This window comes from Mastigoproctus giganteus, chromosome 5, assembly GCF_048544385.1.
Source record: "Mastigoproctus giganteus isolate SK-2022 chromosome 5, ASM4854438v1, whole genome shotgun sequence".
Classification (NCBI taxonomy): domain Eukaryota; kingdom Metazoa; phylum Arthropoda; class Arachnida; order Uropygi; family Thelyphonidae; genus Mastigoproctus; species Mastigoproctus giganteus.
In genome coordinates this window covers 123,202,790-123,222,611 of record NC_143579.1, presented here as the reverse complement: position 1 = coordinate 123,222,611, position 19,822 = coordinate 123,202,790, and the positions used below count along the sequence as shown (strand labels likewise).

Genomic DNA, 19,822 nt, shown 5'->3' with positions numbered 1-19,822 from the left:
TACTTGGCCATAATTTCCTCCATGCTCTCACAAGAGTGATGGATTTCACAGTATTCCAAATGCTACATACAGAATATATTTCATCTTTAATTGTGAAACCATGTTGAAAGTTGAGAATGGAAATATCCTTGCTGATCATTCATTTCATAAAATGACTTCTATAATGACATTGGTGGTAAATAAAAAGAAAAAATATTTCCACAATCAGAAACTAATTTGGATTTGTGAGAATGGGCCCCACAGTTATCAAGAATCTCTTCCCCATATCACATAAATTCTTTTAAACTGCTCGAACGAATTCACAAGTGAACCAGTCTTGGAAAATTTCCTTATCCATTTTTTTGGGCCTCGTAAGTCACTGGCAAATGCATAATTCTCTTTCAAGGCTATGGTATCTACCAATTACTAAAGGCTTCATTCTGTGTTGGCCCAATTTTGCATTTGCACACATAAGAACTGTCACTCTTTATTTTGCTTAAAACTACTTTCACTTTTTGATTTGAAACCCATCAATGCTTTTTGTGGCAAACATTTCCAGTAGAAACCAGTTTCATCAGCACTGTATATTTGGTTAGCTGTAAGATTATTGTCATTAACAAGTTTCTCAAATGTCACACTGTATTCTTTAGCCACTGGTGTGTCAGCAGACTTTTTTTCTCCGCAATGTCTAATTTTCTAATTCCACTCCTCATCTTAAAGCAATTGTTGTATCAACGTCCATTTTTTTCTTTAAAACCTTTTGCTATGGCAATAATCATTGACCCTGATATAGCAATACCATCCGACCGTTTTAATAAAAACCACTCGTGCAGCACTTTATCTAAGTTATCTAATATTGGCTTGTGTAAACTTTTTCTATAAGTAAAATCAGCTATTTTATTGTTAGGCTCTAAACAGTAAATTCTAAAAGTTTTGCTTTGAATGTTTAATATCACGCAATGTTGACAGTCCAATGTTATATTCTGCCATTAAAACACTCCTACCTATGCCCCCATTCTATTTTCTTTATTATATCAAGTTTGTCACTAAGCTTATGTTCTTCTTTTCTCTGTATGAGGTTTATTACTTTAGGAGCCATAGTGAGGGGTTTTAATTAAAAATAAATGTAAAACAGCAGTATAATCTGTGAATTCTGTTCTGATATCAGAACAGAATTCACTTTCAAAATGGCAAATTTAACAAATACAGTAATCAAGTGATGCTGTTTTCTTTTTTCTGCACTGTACGTAAACATCCAATCTCAATGTGTCATTAATTTGATAATTTATATACCTGGATTTACTGTACTAAGGAAGTCAGAAAGTTGTAAAACTCTATCACCCAGCAAAAAAAAAACTTTCATTTTCAAAAAAGACTTTCATTAAAAAAAAAATTTCAGACAATTTAATATCTGTTCTTTTGGACCTATGAAGCTAGGTGTTGAAGTTTTATGCAGATATGCCAACTTATGAACAGTGGGTGCAACAGTTGCATTTGTAATGAACAACTTGTGGTTAGGAAAAATGAATGTGAAACTTAAAAATGTATGGCTGAAAACAAAGTAGGCAGATTCAGATGTTTTTCCATATCTTGCAGTGGAAATAACACTTAATATAACAGCATAATCCTAACAATGACCAAAGGTATCTTAGAGAGAGAGAGAGAGAGAGAGAGAAAAAAAAAATATATATATATATTCTTTGCTTTTTGAGACTGGCATAGTTGACCATGCGCCATAAAAACAAAACCAAACTTTGAGATCATATTTCATTCACAAAAAGTACAACTTTTAATTTAATACTAATTATTAATTTAATTATATCCTTATGTAAAATTGAATTACTTTTATTTTTGTTGAACTTTGTTTACATTTTATGTAAAAGGAAGTGTGAAAACAAAATAACAATAAAAAAATATTGAATTAAAGTACAATAAAACACATTTCAAAATTTTTCTCAATAACAGTACTCCACTATTGAAATTTTGCATCACTTGAAATGGAGATTAGGAAAAATCTCCATTTCATTGTCTATGTCAACTTGCATACAAAAAATATATATAATTCTCAGATGTTTAATGGTACTACTTGTACTGAACTGAAACAGTAATATTTAAACCAGTTTTAACAAATTCAAAATTTTCAGAAAAAGTATGACAGCAAAGAGGGTGTTTATTAATCATACTGAGTTCACATTCTAGGGTACACCCATGAGAGCTCAGTGAGATTAAATACATTCATATTGAATTTCATCCTAATCATTAAGTTATCTGGTGGAATATTTCACTCTTTTGAAAATGTGTTTTAGATTACAAAAACAGATTTATTATTTCATAGATGGAAATGACGATCCAGATTTGCCCAAATATATCTTAGCTTATGGCAACCGGAAAAAAGCAACATATAGAGACCTTGGTGAGTATGCATTTATTTTTTCTCTTTTATTGTTTGTAACATCAGATATAACAGTTTTAGCATTTAGAGTAAATATGTATAGCTAATTTTATAACAGATATTTGTAATAGTGATCTTTGGGAAATGTAAATTATTAGTTGCAAAATGAGTCCTGGACCTAATCTACTACCATAATGGTTATTCTGGATTTTCAGTCCATGTAACTACATTGGCTGAAAATCCAGAATAACCATTATGGTTGGTGGCAGTTAGTTTTTTTTTTTTTTTTTCACATAATTACAGTGAAAAAAAACTTAATTGAACTACAGGAACTGGCATCAATTAATCCTATCAATTTTCATTGTTATATCATATTTAAAAGAAAATCGTGCCCCAGACTAGAGCAACAAAAGAAAGTATTCGGAGAAATGAAGGCGGCAATTCTCAAACTCATCATGGCCTAAAAAAAATGTGCGACTTGTCAACTCAAACGAAATCTTCAAGTCAGAATGCACTGGTCCCACAGGAGCTAGTTATTGTCAGGGAGACAGGACATATATTGTGCAAAAAAGGATAGGTTGAATAGGACCAGGGTATGTCTGCCAGGGGCAAAGTTGATGACATTTCAGATATCATCTTTGAACAGCACAAAGGGTAAACTTTGTACACGATCAGCAGATTTACTTAACAAGTACAGGTCAATGTTGAAAAAAAAAAATGCAAGTTAGGGTTAAATTTGAAGGTGTCTGCAATTCTGCCCAGACACGATAGGATGATGAGAGCCTTCTCAATCAATTCGGCCCTAAAGAGATTGCACAAGGCTAATGGGATGGAATACACTTAAATAGAAATGGTGCAAAAATATTTGCTGATGCTATCGAGGCAGTGTTAGGTGTGTCGGAAAACTGCTACCTTAGGCGGGCTTCATAGACTAATAGATTAACAATAGCAACAGGCAAGGTGAAAGTGATTCTTGCACTGCTTCTATTGGAATGAGCATCAGCCTGGAAAGCTAGGTGCTTGGGATTTCAAGATCTGCTGGCAGTCATCATGAAAAGTAAATACATGGGTTGTGTTAGGGTAACTAAGAGTAAGAATAGGTGCATGTATACTTGCATGTACACCAATGGTAGGAGTATAGTAAATAAATTTGAGGTGCTGGTGAAGATATCAAAGGCAGAGAGATAAGGAATGCAGAATTGGAATTTGGGAGTACAGTGTGCACAGAAAGGGAGGAGTAGTCATGCTTTTAGTTAAGAAACAAAAATCTAGGGAAGTGTGTCCGGTGCAGTGTACAGTTAGTTTGGTGTGACAAACACTATGAAAGAAAAAATGAGAGTAGGAGTGTGTTATGGGCCTAATGACTGGTGATTACAACTAACAACTGCACGAAGTAGTGGGCCAGTAAATCAGATTGTCTTACAATGGGTGATTTTGACTACCCAGATATAGACTGCAATATGTGGGTTGGTCACTCACACACTACCAAGACTTTTATGGATTTATTGAATGATTGTTTTCTACAGCAAGCATATTTGAGAGGCACCCAGAGCCAGTTGCTCTTGATCTGATTATCAGCAGTGGTTATTCATGCATTAAGAATGTGCAGATAAAGGAACCACTGGGTGGCAGTAATCACAGTGTACTGATGTGGGATTTACTCCAAGATGTAACGACCATCAGGGGCAAAGGGAAGGGTTTTACTTTTGAAAAGGTGATTACAGTGGTCTCAGACAGTTTTTAAATTCTGTACAATGAGACCAACTGATGATATTACCAACAGCAAATTCTAAATGGGAAGCATTCAAGGAATTAATCCTGGAAGCTACTAGGCTGTTCATACCAAATAAGAAATGCTGTTCAAGGTTGTCAGATGAACTAATGAGAATTGTGGCAGAGAAGAAAAATAAATGAGATACAAATTTTCAAGAGACACAGATGCTTGTTAGATATAAGATAGTCTGTAATCAAGTCAGAAAGGAGGTTAGGCAAGCAAAGGCAGATTATGAGAAATCTTTGGCAAAGGATACAAAGAAAAACAGCATAGATTTTTTTACTTATGTAAACACTAGAACAAAGCAGAAGAGAAATTGCTGGAAAAATATAAGGAAGGCACTTTGGGTGGATGAGATCTATCCAGTTATTAAAGAAGGCAACAAATGAAGTAAGCAGGCCCTTAGTCATGATTACAAGGGCATCCTTGGACTCGGGAAGGTCCCCACAGACTGGAGATGTGCCAATGTATCCCCAATTCATTGATTGAAAGATGACATTGGTAATTACAGACCTGTTAATTTAACTTCTGTTCCAGGGAAAATAATGGAGTCACCAGTTAAAGAAGCCCAGCAGGATCATCTGGACAAGCTTCAGTTATAGTTCAGACACAGCATGGGTTTTTTAAGATTTCATTGGATTTGTCTGACCAATTTGATTGGATAATATGATGTGGTCACAAAGGAACTGGATGCAAAAAATAATATAGTAATGTACATATTAATCTCGACCATATATTTTTTTTAGGTTATACAAAACTAGTATTATTATTTAAAAATTAATAATAATTACCTATTTCCATTATTGTTTTGTAATTACCTACTTTTATTTTTATAATCAAATTCAAGAAATTGTTTTTTATTCTTTTTGAAAACATGTTCAAATAGCTGTTTTCCTAGATTACATAGAGCAGCCCGTGACTCGGGAAACTAAACTGCAGGTCTCACTTTGTTTCGGTCTCAGTCTGCCTCAAGTTATCACGCAAGTCAAGGTTGTATACAAGGTTGTGTTTCTGTGATTTCTAAATTGTGACTTTATTTATTAAATAATTTTGCAATCCCTACAATTTAAAATGGCATCAAGTGATAGAGGAGTTAAAAGAAAGTGTGTGAACTTAAATGTGGCACAGAAATTAGAACAAGGCATCTCAGTAGCACGTGTTTGTGAAATTTATAGCATAAAAAAAAAAAAAAAAACAAACTGCTTCTGATATCTGTAAATCAAAGGCCAAATTGCAACATAATTTTATATCGTACAGTACTGTATTAAAGCTTTTTTTTTTTTACATTAAGAACAATAAAAAAAAAAAATTCCCCCCAGGTTACTTTCGGCATTTATGGACACCCCTTCTGCCCTATCAGTCCATTAAATCGAGGGTTTACTGTACTTGGCTTTTAGGAAAGCTTTTGCTACTGTTGCACATGGCAACAGTAGCAAAAGAGGATTTATTTTTGAATGATATTGATGAAGGTGATATTGATGATATTGATCAGGCTTAATCTCCCAGTTTGCAGACAATATGAAGGTTGGTTGTTAATGACAGTAAGGACGATATGCTACTGCACCAAGATTTAGGATGCGGTAAGGTCAGGGAACGACCACCACATATTGACAGAGCAATATGGCCTTAGTTGCTAATGCTCCCAAATAATAAATAACAAACAATCCAAAATTTAGAAAAGTTGATGGGTTCCGAGGTGGCAAATGAAGTTTAACTTTGACAAATGCAAAGTACTGCGTATGGGTAGCAGTAACACCAACCATGTGATATTTATGAATTTATTTTCTTTTCCACTCTTAAAAATTACTAGATGAAGTAACAATGTATGAAACTGATATAATATTAGATCCCCCCCCCCCCAAAAAAGTGATCAAAAATCTGGAAGGCAAACAGTGTGCTACAGCTTGCTGCTAACATAGTAGAAATCATATCTGAATGGATGCAGGAAATAAAAGAATGGTTTGAAAGAGATGAGGCTCAGTGTACATTGAAAATGCATGTATTTACAACAAAACCAAGGGTTATGAAAGGTCTAATGTTTGTGTCAACCTGGAATTGGGAAAGTGCTTTTAGCTCATTAACATTCATCAAATCAAGATACAGGAGCTCACTTACTGATGAAAAACTCAGGTTAATGCAGAATGAAAAATACCTGAGGGTTTCTGAGCAGTACCAGAACAGCCTATGGAGTCAGTCAATGATATACAGGAATTTTGCAAATTGCAGCGGCTGGAGACTAGGCACCTTCAAGGTGATCTGATTGAGGTGTATAAGGCTTTAAATGAGGGGATATAGCTTTAAATTGAGGAAAGACAGTTGTGGAATAGATGTGCGGAACAGGTAGGGGTTTTGTTTTTATTTTGGCTGATGCTCTATAAGCTTGCTTTCTTGCATCATATGCCTCTACTAATGCTAATGAAGTTTTAAAATTATTAACTGCCAAAGAACTTGAAACTAAAGATGTGCTCTCTGTTACAACAGATAGGGCTCCAGCCATGATAGCAGTGGGCTTATTGGTAGGCTTAAAGAAACAAATCACAATCTTATTTCATAGCACTGTAATATACATGCTGCAACACTGTTCAAAACTGAGTAGGGACTTTCGTTTTCTCCTGGATGAAATGACCAAATTAGTTAATTTTCCGCAATCACTGCTGAAAAGGATATGGGATTGAGAATTGAAATTGATTTTTTCAACAGATTGGAAACAGTGATACATTAAATATTTTGCTGACACTGTGAGGGATGCCCACCACATTTCCAATCAAAACATTTGTCTTCAAGGATAGGTAAAAACATCTATGAACTCTGTGTGTCAGGATAGAGTTTGAAAAAGAAAACTTGAGATTTTCATGCATAATGAATTTATTTTCTTTTCCACTCTTAAAAATTACTAGATGAAGTAACAATGTATGAAACTGATATAATATTAGATCCCCCCCCCAAAAAAAGTGATCAAAAATCTGGAAGGCAAACAGTGTGCTACAGCTTGCTGCTAACATAGTAGAAATCATATCTGAACGGATGCAGGAAATAAAAGAATGGTTTGAAAGAGATGAGGCTCAGTGTACATTGAAAATGCATGTATTTACAACAAAACCAAGGGTTATGAAAGGTCTAATGTTTGTGTCAACCTGGAATTGGGAAAGTGCTTTTAGCTCATTAACATTCATCAAATCAAGATACAGGAGCTCACTTACTGATGAAAATATGGAACAATAATTCATTGGAAAAAAAAAAAAAAAAAACAAACAAATTTCATCAAGGAGCAAATAGTGCTTTCAGTCATATTTTGAACTACTTCCTGCAAATGGCACACACACACAATCCTGTTTTTTTGTAAGTTGGGCACAATTGTTGTTTTCTCTATTTATCAGTGATGAAGCTTAATTTTGAACAATTAATCAGGCTTAATGTCAAAGGTTGGCAAGATTGTTAATGACAGTGCACTACTGCAACAGGATCTATAAAAGTTGGGCAGATAGGCTGAGATGTGGCAACTGAAGTTTAACATTGACAAATGCAAAGTACAAAATTAAAAGACCTGTGCAGCCAGACAAAGTTTTTTGAGCAGTGGCAGGCTTCCAGAACAGCCTATTGGGTGGGTCTTGTCAATGATATGGAGGTGATTATTCTGTTGTATAAGGCAATGGTCAGACCACACCTTCAATACTGCATATGTATGGATTCCTCATTTTAGGAAGGATGTAGAGCTGTTGGCACAGAGACGAGCAACAAGATTAGCAAGACGAACAAAGGGTTGCTCTTACCAAGAAAGGCTTAAGTTCTGCAAATTGCAGCATCTAGAGATTAGGCACCTGCGAGGTGATCTGATTGAGGTGAATAAAGCCTTGAATGGTTTGAGCAAGATCAATGCTGATGGATTCTTCCACTTGCTCAGATTACACTCCTTTAGCCAGCCAGTGATTGATTGCTGGAATAAACTTCCATCTGTCGTGGAAGTTAATAGCTTAAACAAATTTAAGAAAAAAAAAAAAAAATGGATGGGTGAAATGGGAAGTTCTAACTAAAAGGATATGACGAGGTACCAAAAGTGCCACTTTTCCCACAGACTGATGATTGGCCTAGCAGAGATTCAATAGTTAAGGTTAGTGGCCCTTTAAAGTAGATGTAATTGAGAATGTGAGCTTTTTCTAAAGACAAATGGTGGAACTTAACTCAGCCAGACCATGTTGTGGGTGGGGAAATATGATGCTAAGGATAGTATGGCTGGTCAAAAGAAGAAATTGTCAAAATTTGGTGAGTTAGTCGTGTATGTTTCAGAGATTCTGGTTTCTGTGCATAAGTTCAAAATTTTGGTTTCATTTTCCAACCAAAGGGCTTCCCTCTAGTTTGTTAGATGTTTTTTTGGAATTCTTGGTTTTCATTTTCACCAGCTGTGTTGCTAAAATAGTTACTATTTGTCTTCTAATTAGTCTGTTATAAGAGGATACGAAGGGGGGGGGGGGGTAGTACATGCAGAAAATTTAAGTTACTCATGAACCTGGGGGTGAACACAATGTTCTGAGGGTCTTTTATTTGATTTCTGTTTCTGCTATGATGAGCCTGAACAGCCATGGAACTGTGAACTCAAACTAAAAGAAGCCCTCTCTCAAATCCAAGCAGGTATTTTGTTTGAAAGTAATGTATAGGTGTGTGAGTGAGTGGAGGCACATTCAAGCTTCCTGAGCTGTTAGATATACTAACTCTTTTATATATGTATTATAGTTGCAGTGTGATGATACTTTTGTATCTTACTTTATTACAGATGCATTTGCTGAGCACAGCGAAAGGAAGAAAAAACATGTCGAGCAAAATTTTGATGATCTATTACGTGATTACAAAAGGCAAAAAAAATATATGAAACACTGATTGTAAATTTTGTACACTGTATTGTAAATTTTGTATATCAAATTGTAAATACATGTTATTTTACGTATTTAAAAGGTGCCTTTTCACATCAGTTTCACTTTCTTTAAATCCGGGAGTGCCAAAGTCACCAGGTAGGCAGGTACGGGTAACAAGGATTTTGATTGAAGATTTCTTTTTCAGTTAGAAAAGCAGAAGTCACAAAAGATTTACTCTAGCTGGCAGCAGTTCCTAGAAAGCAAAAGAAAGTTTTTAACTGATTATACATTAAGAAATTAGAACCTGGCAGTGAATTCATTACTAAAACCAACCAACTGGAACATTGTCATTCCTTTTGCATGCAAGGAAAGTGATTCCTAATATATCAGCTTATCAGTTGTGTAAATTTTCTTTCATGTTATGGTAGATTCTGGGTGTCTAAAAAAAAGAGACAGATGATTGAGGTAGTATAAAAAAAAAAAAAAAATTGATTCAAATTTCAAAAGCACCAACATGCCTTGCACATGTTGATTTCCTATTGTGAAATATTACTTGAAAGTTAAATTTTATAAGTATCCCAAACTATTTCAACTTCAAAGAATAGACTGCTGCAATTTGTTAGTAGAGGTGGGGAATCTCTTGAAATGGTTTGACAGTCACAACAGAATGAATTTCTACTTAATCTCACCAACCAATCAAGTGTGTGTGTAATAGATATTAACTGATTTAAAATCAAAAACTATGTGGAGCCTATATGTGTGGCATATTCATAACAGCCACCCAACTTTTCTAAGTGCATGCTGGTACCTGTAGAAAGCAATTCTATTTATATCATACTCATGTTACCATATTATATTACCTCTCCACAACATTAGATTTGTGACATTCACTCATGCCCTGGTTTAAAAATCAGAGAAGAGATGACAGGACAGTGCAAAATGGGAAGCAATATGATAATTTTCTGCTCCATTTCCTTTTCAGCTTTTTAAACAAGTGCATGGGGATATCTCCTACCCTACACAGTTGGTAACATATTCACTGTATTTAGAGAACCTAATACATACAGTATTTAAGTTATGATGGAAAAGAATTCACAAATGCACTTCACAAACTATTAAATAATAGAATGCAATGTGTAATAGCTTGCAGTATTAAAAGCTGAACAGCTTCTTATGCTAGAGCAGTGGTAATTTGCATTTGGTTCTGCAAGTCAAAGTGATAAAGTAGCAGTTATGGGATGTAGAAAAGATATGGCAATTCAAAAGTGGGAGCTTGTGCGAGGATGCTTTCGTATCATATCGGAAAAAGCATGTCTTGTCAGTTGCTTATGGCCCTCTGTGGTTAAGGTGTATAAAGAATGGGTCAAACTACTGACTGAAGGGTGCAGCACATTGTATGGGTTCAACAAGGTCACTGTGCAACACTTTACATCGCAATGCAATATGGGGAATGCAAGAACAATATCCCAAATATGATGCATAGCAGATGACCCAAGAGACACCCCTCTCCTCTTCACTTGATGGTGAATGCTGTGGTGTCAGCAACAAGCTAGTTGGACATTGGAGGATTGGAAACAAGTGGGCTGGCCAGATGAGTCGAAATACCTGGCTGCCTTTGTGTGTTGCACAAACAACACAAGTCCATGGACCCATTATGTATGGTGCCCACTATCCAGGCAGATGGTGATGGATGCTTAACATGGGCATGCTTTGCTGGCAAAAATAGGACCGCTGGTGAATATGGACCAACCTTTCACTAGTGAGGTCTACCAGCAGCTCTTAGGAGACCATGCACCGTGCCATGTTGCATTTTTTCATGGACACAAGATCTTCCAAGACGATAATGTGCCATAATCATTGGGCCCACACTGTGCACGAGTGGTTCAAGGAACATAGTGAAGCTGTCACCCATCTTGATTCGCACACCCGTGGGATGTTTTGAATTGGGAAGTAAGGCACGTGGACACGTAACTGTCATCTATTCCGACACTGTGGACCAACAAGGTCACGACATGGCTGCAGATCTTCATCTAGAGGAGGAAGATCTTATTTGCCTAGGCAATGACTCATCTAGAAGAGTCATTACCTAGGCAAATAGCAACCCCACACGGTAGGTGGTCGTAATTCAGTGATCACTCAATGTTATAACACTTCAAGTCAGAATTTCTTCCTGCCAGGAGAAATAGACAAATGAGGCTCTACGAGTAGCATGAGATGCCATTGTGCTACCTCCTCCAATTTTAAAAAGTAATTTTGCAAAACAGATTAGATGGTACTTAATGGAAGATTAAGGCAATCAAATATATTGTTCAAAATATATGCATTTACATATGTAAATGCATATATTTTGAACAATATATTTGATATATAAATGCATGTAGGCTGGAAAAGGTTAATAGTCTATTTAGACCAGGGGTTCTTAACCTTTTGCTTTAAGCAAGCAAGATTTTGCAGTTTACAATACATTTTTTTTTGCTTCCATTAAGTACTAACACATGCACTAACACATACTGTACTTAATGGAAGATTAAGGCAATCAAATATATTGTTCTAAATACCTTGAAGAGATGTCAAACCTTAGAAATTAATTTCTCACTTATGAAAAGATAATCACAAATTTTCTTCCAAATGTGATGTCAACAATCTGTACCTTTTTTGTTTTTAAAATTGTTCATTAATGAAAAAGTGCTGTCATATGTGTATGCTGATCCAAACATAGAAAATACTTTAAACGTTTCTCTTTGTAAAAAAAATGACATTTTGTGCAGTCAGAAAAACCCCAGAATTTTAATATAGTTTTGTGTTGGAGAAGACATTTCAGAGCTAAAGACGACTGCATATCAACAAGTTCTAACTCGGCAGCTGCTACTTCAATTTCATTGAAAATTTGTTTGTTACTGATTTCAAATTTTCCATAATTTATCATTAATTTAAATTCTGGGAGGTGCTCTTTCAAGTATTTCTTGGGTCACTAACATCTTTCATTACAAATGGGCACTCCCCAGCAGTTTACTTTTAAAACTTGATTCTGGTAAGTTTTTTCTCGAATGCAATAATCTCCCCATATAAAGCTACCACAAATTTACATCATTTAAAATGGCTGAAGATGTCAACTATGAATGAAAGAAATTGTGAAATTTGCAGTAAAAATTTCATTAAAAAGCTTTTACTTCTTCAAAGTCCTCCCAAATTCTAGAGAGCGTTTTTGCCCCAAAAAAACCAACAGACAGGAAAATAGTTTTAGCTATAATAACAGTTATAATATTGTTATAGAAAAATGCAGATAAGCCAGTGCTTATCTGCATTTTTCTCTGTTCTGAACTCTTAGACGTCCCTCTATCCAGCCAGTCAAGTGTACCTGAAGTGCTCATGGTGTTGATGGCACTGGATGGCCCATAAGCATATTTCCAAAGCTATCAAACAAACTTTACCCTTCCAACATAGTATTGGTAGTCCTTGCTGCCATCCCAAAGTTTGAGTTGCAGATATGGGCCAAAACACTGCCTTGTCAGTAATTAATAAAGGCACCTCCCTTCTCAATCACCATTAAAGGAAACATTATGCTATTTCTTAAAAAAAAAAAAAAATAAAAAGTGGAATATTCTGTGTGGCATTTGCATTGTTTATTTTGTTCACTTCAATGGTACATTACATCAGCAACTACCCACAAAATTAATTCAGCAACTCAAGGGGATTACTACTTAGGTGCAAGAAAGCCTCAGGCTTTCTTGCACCTATGCTGCACCAGCCCAAAAAAAAAAAAAAAAAAAAAATCAAGTTACCCTGAGAGAGAGAGAGACAAAAGGGAATCACCAAGAAAGAGAAGAATAATGATATCCAGCTCAGTACCCTGGGTGTGCCGAGCCCACTCACCAGATGTCAGCCCCTGAGGTGATAAATAATTTTAACTTTACTTTAAACTTCAGCTTCTATCCTTCAAACTCTATCCCATTGTTGATAGTATCATGAAATTCATTATTTGAAAAATGGAAAGTTTCTGTAATTTAAATTTGAAGAATTTGAATAATTGCAGATCCCAAACTTTTCATGTTAAACTAGTGTGACCAGGCATCTTTTTTTTTTTTTTTCACAGGATGTACAAATGTCCCATTTTGTTCTAGTAATGGTGGCTTATGCAGTAACATTTTCACTGTTGTTACATAATTATTTTGAAAACCAAACGACTTAATTTAGTTTTCTTAAATAGAATGTTGTTGCATTAAGAAGAGAACGGCACGTTAAGGCAACTACCTCTTCCCAATGCATATTGGGTGGACCTCTTTAGTAGTACAGAAAATTCATTTCTGACATTCTTTCTAGAACACTATTCACTATCTCTTCAAAATATCAGGAAAGATATAATTTAACCATCTTTAGCATATGCATGAGATGCAAGAGAGCAAGCTCATACAGCATCAGCAAAAAAAAAAAAAAAAAAAACCATTCAACTCCAGAAGTTTGTCCAGTTCTTCCTTGAATTTTGACAGATGTGGAAGTTTAATACAGTTACGGAAGAACATTGTTTTCCATGCTGATTAATTACTATATTTTAAAACCACTCTTATACCGTGAAATTAATAATATAGTTTATTAGCCAAAACCACTGCTGGCACATTATACAATGATAGGAAAAGGTAAAATGGAATTTGGGAGCCCCCATCAACATTAAATATTGAGTGACAAAAAACACGGAAGAGCTGAACCAAGTTCAGCTCTTCCGTCTTCTTCTGTCACTCAATATTTAATGTCCTTACACTTATTAAAATCAAAAACTGCCGAATTATTCTGCTCCACCCAAGACTGGTTGATAAAGATTGTGACTACCTGCTACTGTACTGCATCTTAAGCATAATGGCCCCAGCAGTGTCAGTTACTTATAAGGCAGTATTTATTTTTCAATTAGCTCAACTATTTAAGGAACTAAATACAGTAGACTCTTGATTTTCTGGGATAGATGGTGAAAAACAAATCCAGGATAATACAAAAGTCTCTGGCATACGTAAGAGATACGTTCCAGGACTACTTACTTCGTAGAGTTTTACATAACTCAGGAATGACTAATAACGTATTGCTACTATATTATTATTGACAAATGTGAATTCCGTGCGATACTTGTTAACGTTCGCCCATTTTCAAACTTTGAATAATTTCAAGTTTTTGTTTAACTGAAAACAACACTTTTGCGTTTACCCATCATTTTCGCGATTTCTAAACAAAAAAAAGTACTATATAAAAAAATTCCAACATCCCTGACACAAAATAACGAAAGAATTTATCCTTTTGCACTTCAAAGGAACATAACAATCGATGCGACTCACTAAAATTTGGTCTTTTTTTTTTTTTTTTTTTTTTTGAATGGCAGGTTTGCAAGATAATAGGCACACTAATCTCCCAACGACGACTTATAACTTATTTACAACTTGCAATATATCTGTTTATACCTATTCTAGTTATTGCTTGGAATTTGACTTTTGGCTGGTTTTTTTTTTAATTTGAAGCCTTAAAGTGCCCCAGTTAATCAAGAGTCTGCTGTATAACATTTCATAAAAATCAATAAAACCATTTTTTTGGAAATGGGGGAAAAAAAAAAAAAAACGCAATCTTCAAGTAAACTTCATTGATCTTGGCAAGTAGGTACTTGAATTAGGGTTGAATTTGAAAGTGTCTGCAATTCTGCCCAGACACGATAGGAGGGAGTATATGATGAGAGCCCTGTCGATCAATTTGGCCCTGGAAAGATTGTGCAGTGCTCAGGGGATAGAATTATTTTCAGCCTGGTCTGTACTTGTTAACAGGAGAGACTGCTTCTACAGGGATGGGATACACTTAAATAGAAAGGGTGCAAGAATGTTTGCTGATGCTATCGGGGCAGTGTTAGGAGGGTCGGAAAATTGCTAGATTGGGGAGGATACAAGGACTAATAGATTAACAGTAGCCACTGGCAGAGGAGAAAGTGATTCTTGCACTACTTCTATTGGAATGAGCAGCAGCCTGGCAGTAGGCTAAGAGGAAGAGCAGGTGCATGTATACTTGCGTGTACACCAATGCTACGAGTCTAGTATATAAATTTGATGAATTTGAGGTATTGCTCAAAACATCAAAGGCAGATATTGTTGGGATTTCAGAGACGTGGTGTCAGACAGATATAAGGAATGCAGAACTGGAATTTGGGGAGTACAATGTCTACAGAAAGGATAGACAGGATAGGAAGGGAGGAGGGGTTATGCTATTAGTTAAGAAACACAAAATCCAAGGAAGTGAAGCCAGTTGACATCGCTGGACAGTGCAGTGTCGAGTCAGTTTGGTGTGACATAAATATTGGCAGATCAAAATTGAGAGTAGGAGTGTGCTATAGGCCTAATGACTGATGAGTATAATAAGAATCTGTACAGAGAAATAGAGTGGGCCAGTAAATCAGAGAGTCTTATTACGAGGGATTTTAATTTCCCAGATATTGACTGGAATTTGTGGGCTGGTCACTCACACACTAGCAAGGCTTTTGTGGATTTATTGGATGATTGTTTTCTACCTCAGCATGTTCGGGAGGCAACTAGAGGGAGTAATACTCTTGATTTGATTATCAGTAGTGATTCTTCATGCATTAAAAATCTGCAGATAAATGAACCACTAGGTGGCAGTGATCACAGTGTTCTGAAGTGGGATTTACTCAAAGAGGTAACTACCATTAGGGGTAAAGGGAAGGGGTATTGCTTTCGTAAAGGCGACTACGGTGGACTGAGACAGTATTTAAATTCAGTGGGATCAACTGATGATGTTACTAACAGCAAATTCAAAATGGGAAGCATTCAAAGAACTTATCTTGGAAGCTACTAGGCTTTACATACCAACTAAGAAATATTGTTCAAGGTTTAGGCCTAAATGGATGTCAGATGAACTAATGAGGCATATGGCAGAGAAGAAAAATGCATGGGATACATACAAATTAACAGGTGACACAGAAGCCTATGATAGATACAAGTTGATCTGTAACCAAGTTACAAAGGAGGTTATGCAGGCGAAGGCAGATTATGAGAAATCCTTGGCAAAGGATGCGAAGAAAAACAGCAAAGAGTTCTTTACTTATGTAAACTCTAGAGGGAAGGGGATGAATCAGATTGGTCCACTTGATATCGATGGGTCAACTGTTGATGATCCTGCTCAGGTAGCTAACAAACTAAATGAATATTTTGCATCGACATTCACACATGAGTTATTCAGCGAGGGGTATGACAGAGGTGTATTCAACTCTGGCAGTAAGCTAGAGAATCTTGTAATAACTGAGAGTAAAGTGGAGGAAAAATTGTTGAAGATAAACACAAGAAAGGCACCTGGGGTGGAGGGAATCTATCCAGTTATATTAAAGGTGGCAGCAATGGAAGTAAGCAAACCAAACCCTTAGCCATAATTATGAGAGCTTCCTTGGACTCAGGGAAGGTACCCATGGACTGGAGATGTGCAAATGTGATCCCAATTCACAAAGGAGGATCAAAGGCTGACAAGTAATTATAGACCTGCGAGTTTAACTTCTGTTCCCGGAAAAATTAATGGAGGCACTGGTTAAAGAAGCACTGCAGGAGCATCTAGACAAGACTTCAGTTATAGCTCAGACACCTGACCAATTTGATTGGATACTATGATGCAGGGAATAACTTTGATATTATATACTTGAATCTTAGAAAGGCTTTTGATACTGTTGCACATGGAAGACTGCTGCACAAATTGGAGCAGTGTGGCATTGGAGGCAAATTACTGCTATGGATAAAGGGGTGGTTGAGGGAGAGAAGACAGAGAGTGGTAATCAATGGACACTGCTCATCGTGGACTAATGTTATTAGTGGAGTCCCTCAGGGTTCAGTATTGGGTCCTTTATTGTTTTCTGTATTTATAAATGATATTGCTGATGGTATATCAAGCTTAATGTCCAAGTTTGCAGACGATACGAAGGTTGGCAGGGTTGTCAAGGACACTACTGACACTATGCTGCTGCAACAGGATCTGGAAAGTTTGAGCAGATGGGCTGAGAGGTGGCAAATGAAGTTTAACATTGACAAATGTAAAGTACTACATAGGGGAAACAGCAACCCCAGAGCAACGTATCAACTCTGTGGTACTACACTGACAGTGGTAGAGAATGAAAGGGACCAGGGGGTGGTTGTGCAGGCAGATATGAAGTTCTCTGAGCAGTGCAGATGGGCTGAAAGAGTAGCTCATGGTGTATTGTCAATGATATATAGGAATTTTTCTAGCAGGGATAAGGAGGTGATTATTCCCTTGTATAAGGCAATGGTCAGGCCACACCTAGAGTACTGTATACAGGCCTGGAGACCTCATTTCAAGAAGGATGTAGAGCTGCTGAAACGAGTACAGAGAAGGGCAACAAGATTAGTGAATGGAACAAAGGGGTGCTCTTACGAAGAAAGGCTTAAGTTTTGCAAATTACAGTGTCTGGAGACTAGGCACCAGCAAGGTGATCTGATAGAGGTGTACAAAGCCTTGAATGGTTTGAGCATGCTCAATGCTGATGGGATTCTTCCTCTAGCTCAGAATAATCACCTGAGAGGGTATAAATTCAAATTGAGGAAAGACAGATGTAGGATAGACGTGCGGAAATTTGCCTTTAGCCAGCGTTGGTAGGTGGAACAGACTTCCATCCCTTGTCGTGGAAGTTGATAGCCTAAATAAGTTTAAGGCTCGGCTAGACAGGTATTTCGAATGAACAAATGGGTGAAGTGGAAGTGGTTATTTTTTATTTATTTATTTTACTTTAATTTTTTTGGCTGATGCTGCATAAGCTTGCTTTCTTGCATCAAATGCCTCTACTAATGCTAATGCTAATTACAAAAAAAAAAAAAACCCAATGAGTTTTTGAAACAGTGATTTTGGAGCCCTAGGCAGATGTCTATTGCCTAAATGATAACGGAAAACTGAAAACCACTATACAATTAAGGTAACATTTCAGGCATCTTACTGATACCATCATCAGACCATGCTGTTACTGCTATTTTTCTACCATTAAGGGCTATACTAGACAAGCACTTGAAGTTTGCATCACCTTCTAACGCCCAGTTTTACAGGAAGCAGAGGGTAAAGGCATGCAAACTAGACGGGCACTTCGAACACCGCACAGGACGGCATAAGCTGGTGCAAAATGCCTGCGAATGCTTTTGGATATGTTACAAGCACGTATGCCTTGGAGTTTGCATAGCCTGAGGAGACATTCTCCCTGTGTATGTGGTGGTTGGCCTTAATGTGAGATGCAAAGGAGGCCTCCCTTGTACAACACATCATTAAAAGATTGCTCCAACAAAGAAATAAAGGCAAAATGTACTGAAATTGAAAAATAATTGTTTCCGAACTGGGTTGAACTATGTAATGATGAGAAGAAACAGAAAGCCGAGTTCTGAACCTTATATTACTTCTATTTTAGTACTGTTTCATTAGTTAACGAAATAAAAGTTTGTTCACTTGCAGAGACAATTTATTGGTAGATTCCTCTCGTTATCTGTGTGTGGAATCGCAAACGTACATAATTTAATTAAGAACCTTATTATTAAATAAGATAATCGGGAAAACTGCTGAAGAATATCCCCTGCAGCAGTACAACTAACGTTGGTGTTAACAAATGTAAATTACATGCTGTGTCTTCCAAAACGAATTTTGAAAACCTTTCATCCCAAATATAATTTCGGGTTTTTTTTTTTTTTTTTTTGAAAATTGTGAAACCAATGAAAGCATGCAGTAAGGCTGCAAATCACAGAGTCGTCAGTGTGCTACAGGAAAAAAATAATGCACGCAACTGTTTCTTAGCATAAAAAACATGACCAAAAGAATTTAACGGATTGTTTCTGAAAAACGAAAAAGTTGTACTTCCTTTCTTCAACGTGTGTTGCATCTAACACAAAATCGAGGAAATTCATCTATTGGAAGCCCCACTAGAAACAGGGAAAATTAGTGTAAAACCGATAACACTGCAATGTGCATTGGATAAAAAAAAAAAAAAAAAAACTTGCTTTACTGCAATTGTTTTTAGGGATCAATATCGGTATAGCACCTTTTAATCTCCTAAAGAAAAAATTTTTATTGATAGCTAGCTGTGTTGCGAACTTCAAAACTGGCGTCTTCGCATGTACATTCGTAAAATCAAACAACACTAATCCTTTATTGCATAAAAAGTACTCTGTTATGGTGTGAGTAGTGGAGAAAGTTTTCTGCTTCAAATGGATGGAAAGTACTTGGTCAATATTCCATCTGAAAATAATGTCAACTGGTGGGAAGACAGTAATCAGGGTGTGTCATTCTGAGAAGCCCCGTGCAGTAAAATCAAACAGGAAGTTACCCTTTATGTTCCCAAAAGTAATTTGGTAAGACACAGAGTCTTACAATACCTTCATCTCTGAATCAAAATATCAGGTAGAAATAAAATAGTTTTAAAAACAAAGAAAATATTTCAGTTAGTAGGAGTTGGCCTGCCGGTACAGCACATAAAGCATAGATGTAAACATCGGTATTGATTTCTGCATCATTGTATAAAATTTTGCGTTTTTTTTTTTTTTTAAAATAATTCGAAGTTCATCAAAACCCTTATCAACATTCTGTAAAATAAAAAAAATTCTCGGGGACTTACTGTGTGTTTCAAACATAATACAAAAAACTTTTCTTTTTTTTTTAAAAACCTATTTGTATTTGAATTTGCCAGATGAATCCACCATCGTTTTCTCTTTCTACTTGCAATCAATACTACACATAAATGTGCAATACAGCCAACTTAAACAACATCCATTTGAAACTGGGAATAGAAAAAGTGAGTCTGATGATATCCAATGAAATTTT

At 36.1% G+C, this 19,822-nt stretch overlaps 1 protein-coding gene across 1 annotated transcript in view; it reads left to right on the top strand.

Moving 5' to 3' along the window:
- Window positions 1-2,521, top strand: part of LOC150085677 (uncharacterized) — a 31,577-nt gene extending 29,056 nt beyond the window's left edge. Inside the window, exons 5-6 of the mRNA XM_090374641.1 lie at window positions 2,315-2,392; window positions 2,490-2,521. Coding sequence (XP_090230767.1) covers window positions 2,315-2,392; window positions 2,490-2,521 — 110 coding nt within the window. The remainder of the gene's footprint in view (window positions 1-2,314; window positions 2,393-2,489) is intronic.
- The last annotated feature ends 17,301 nt before the right edge of the window (window positions 2,522-19,822 follow it).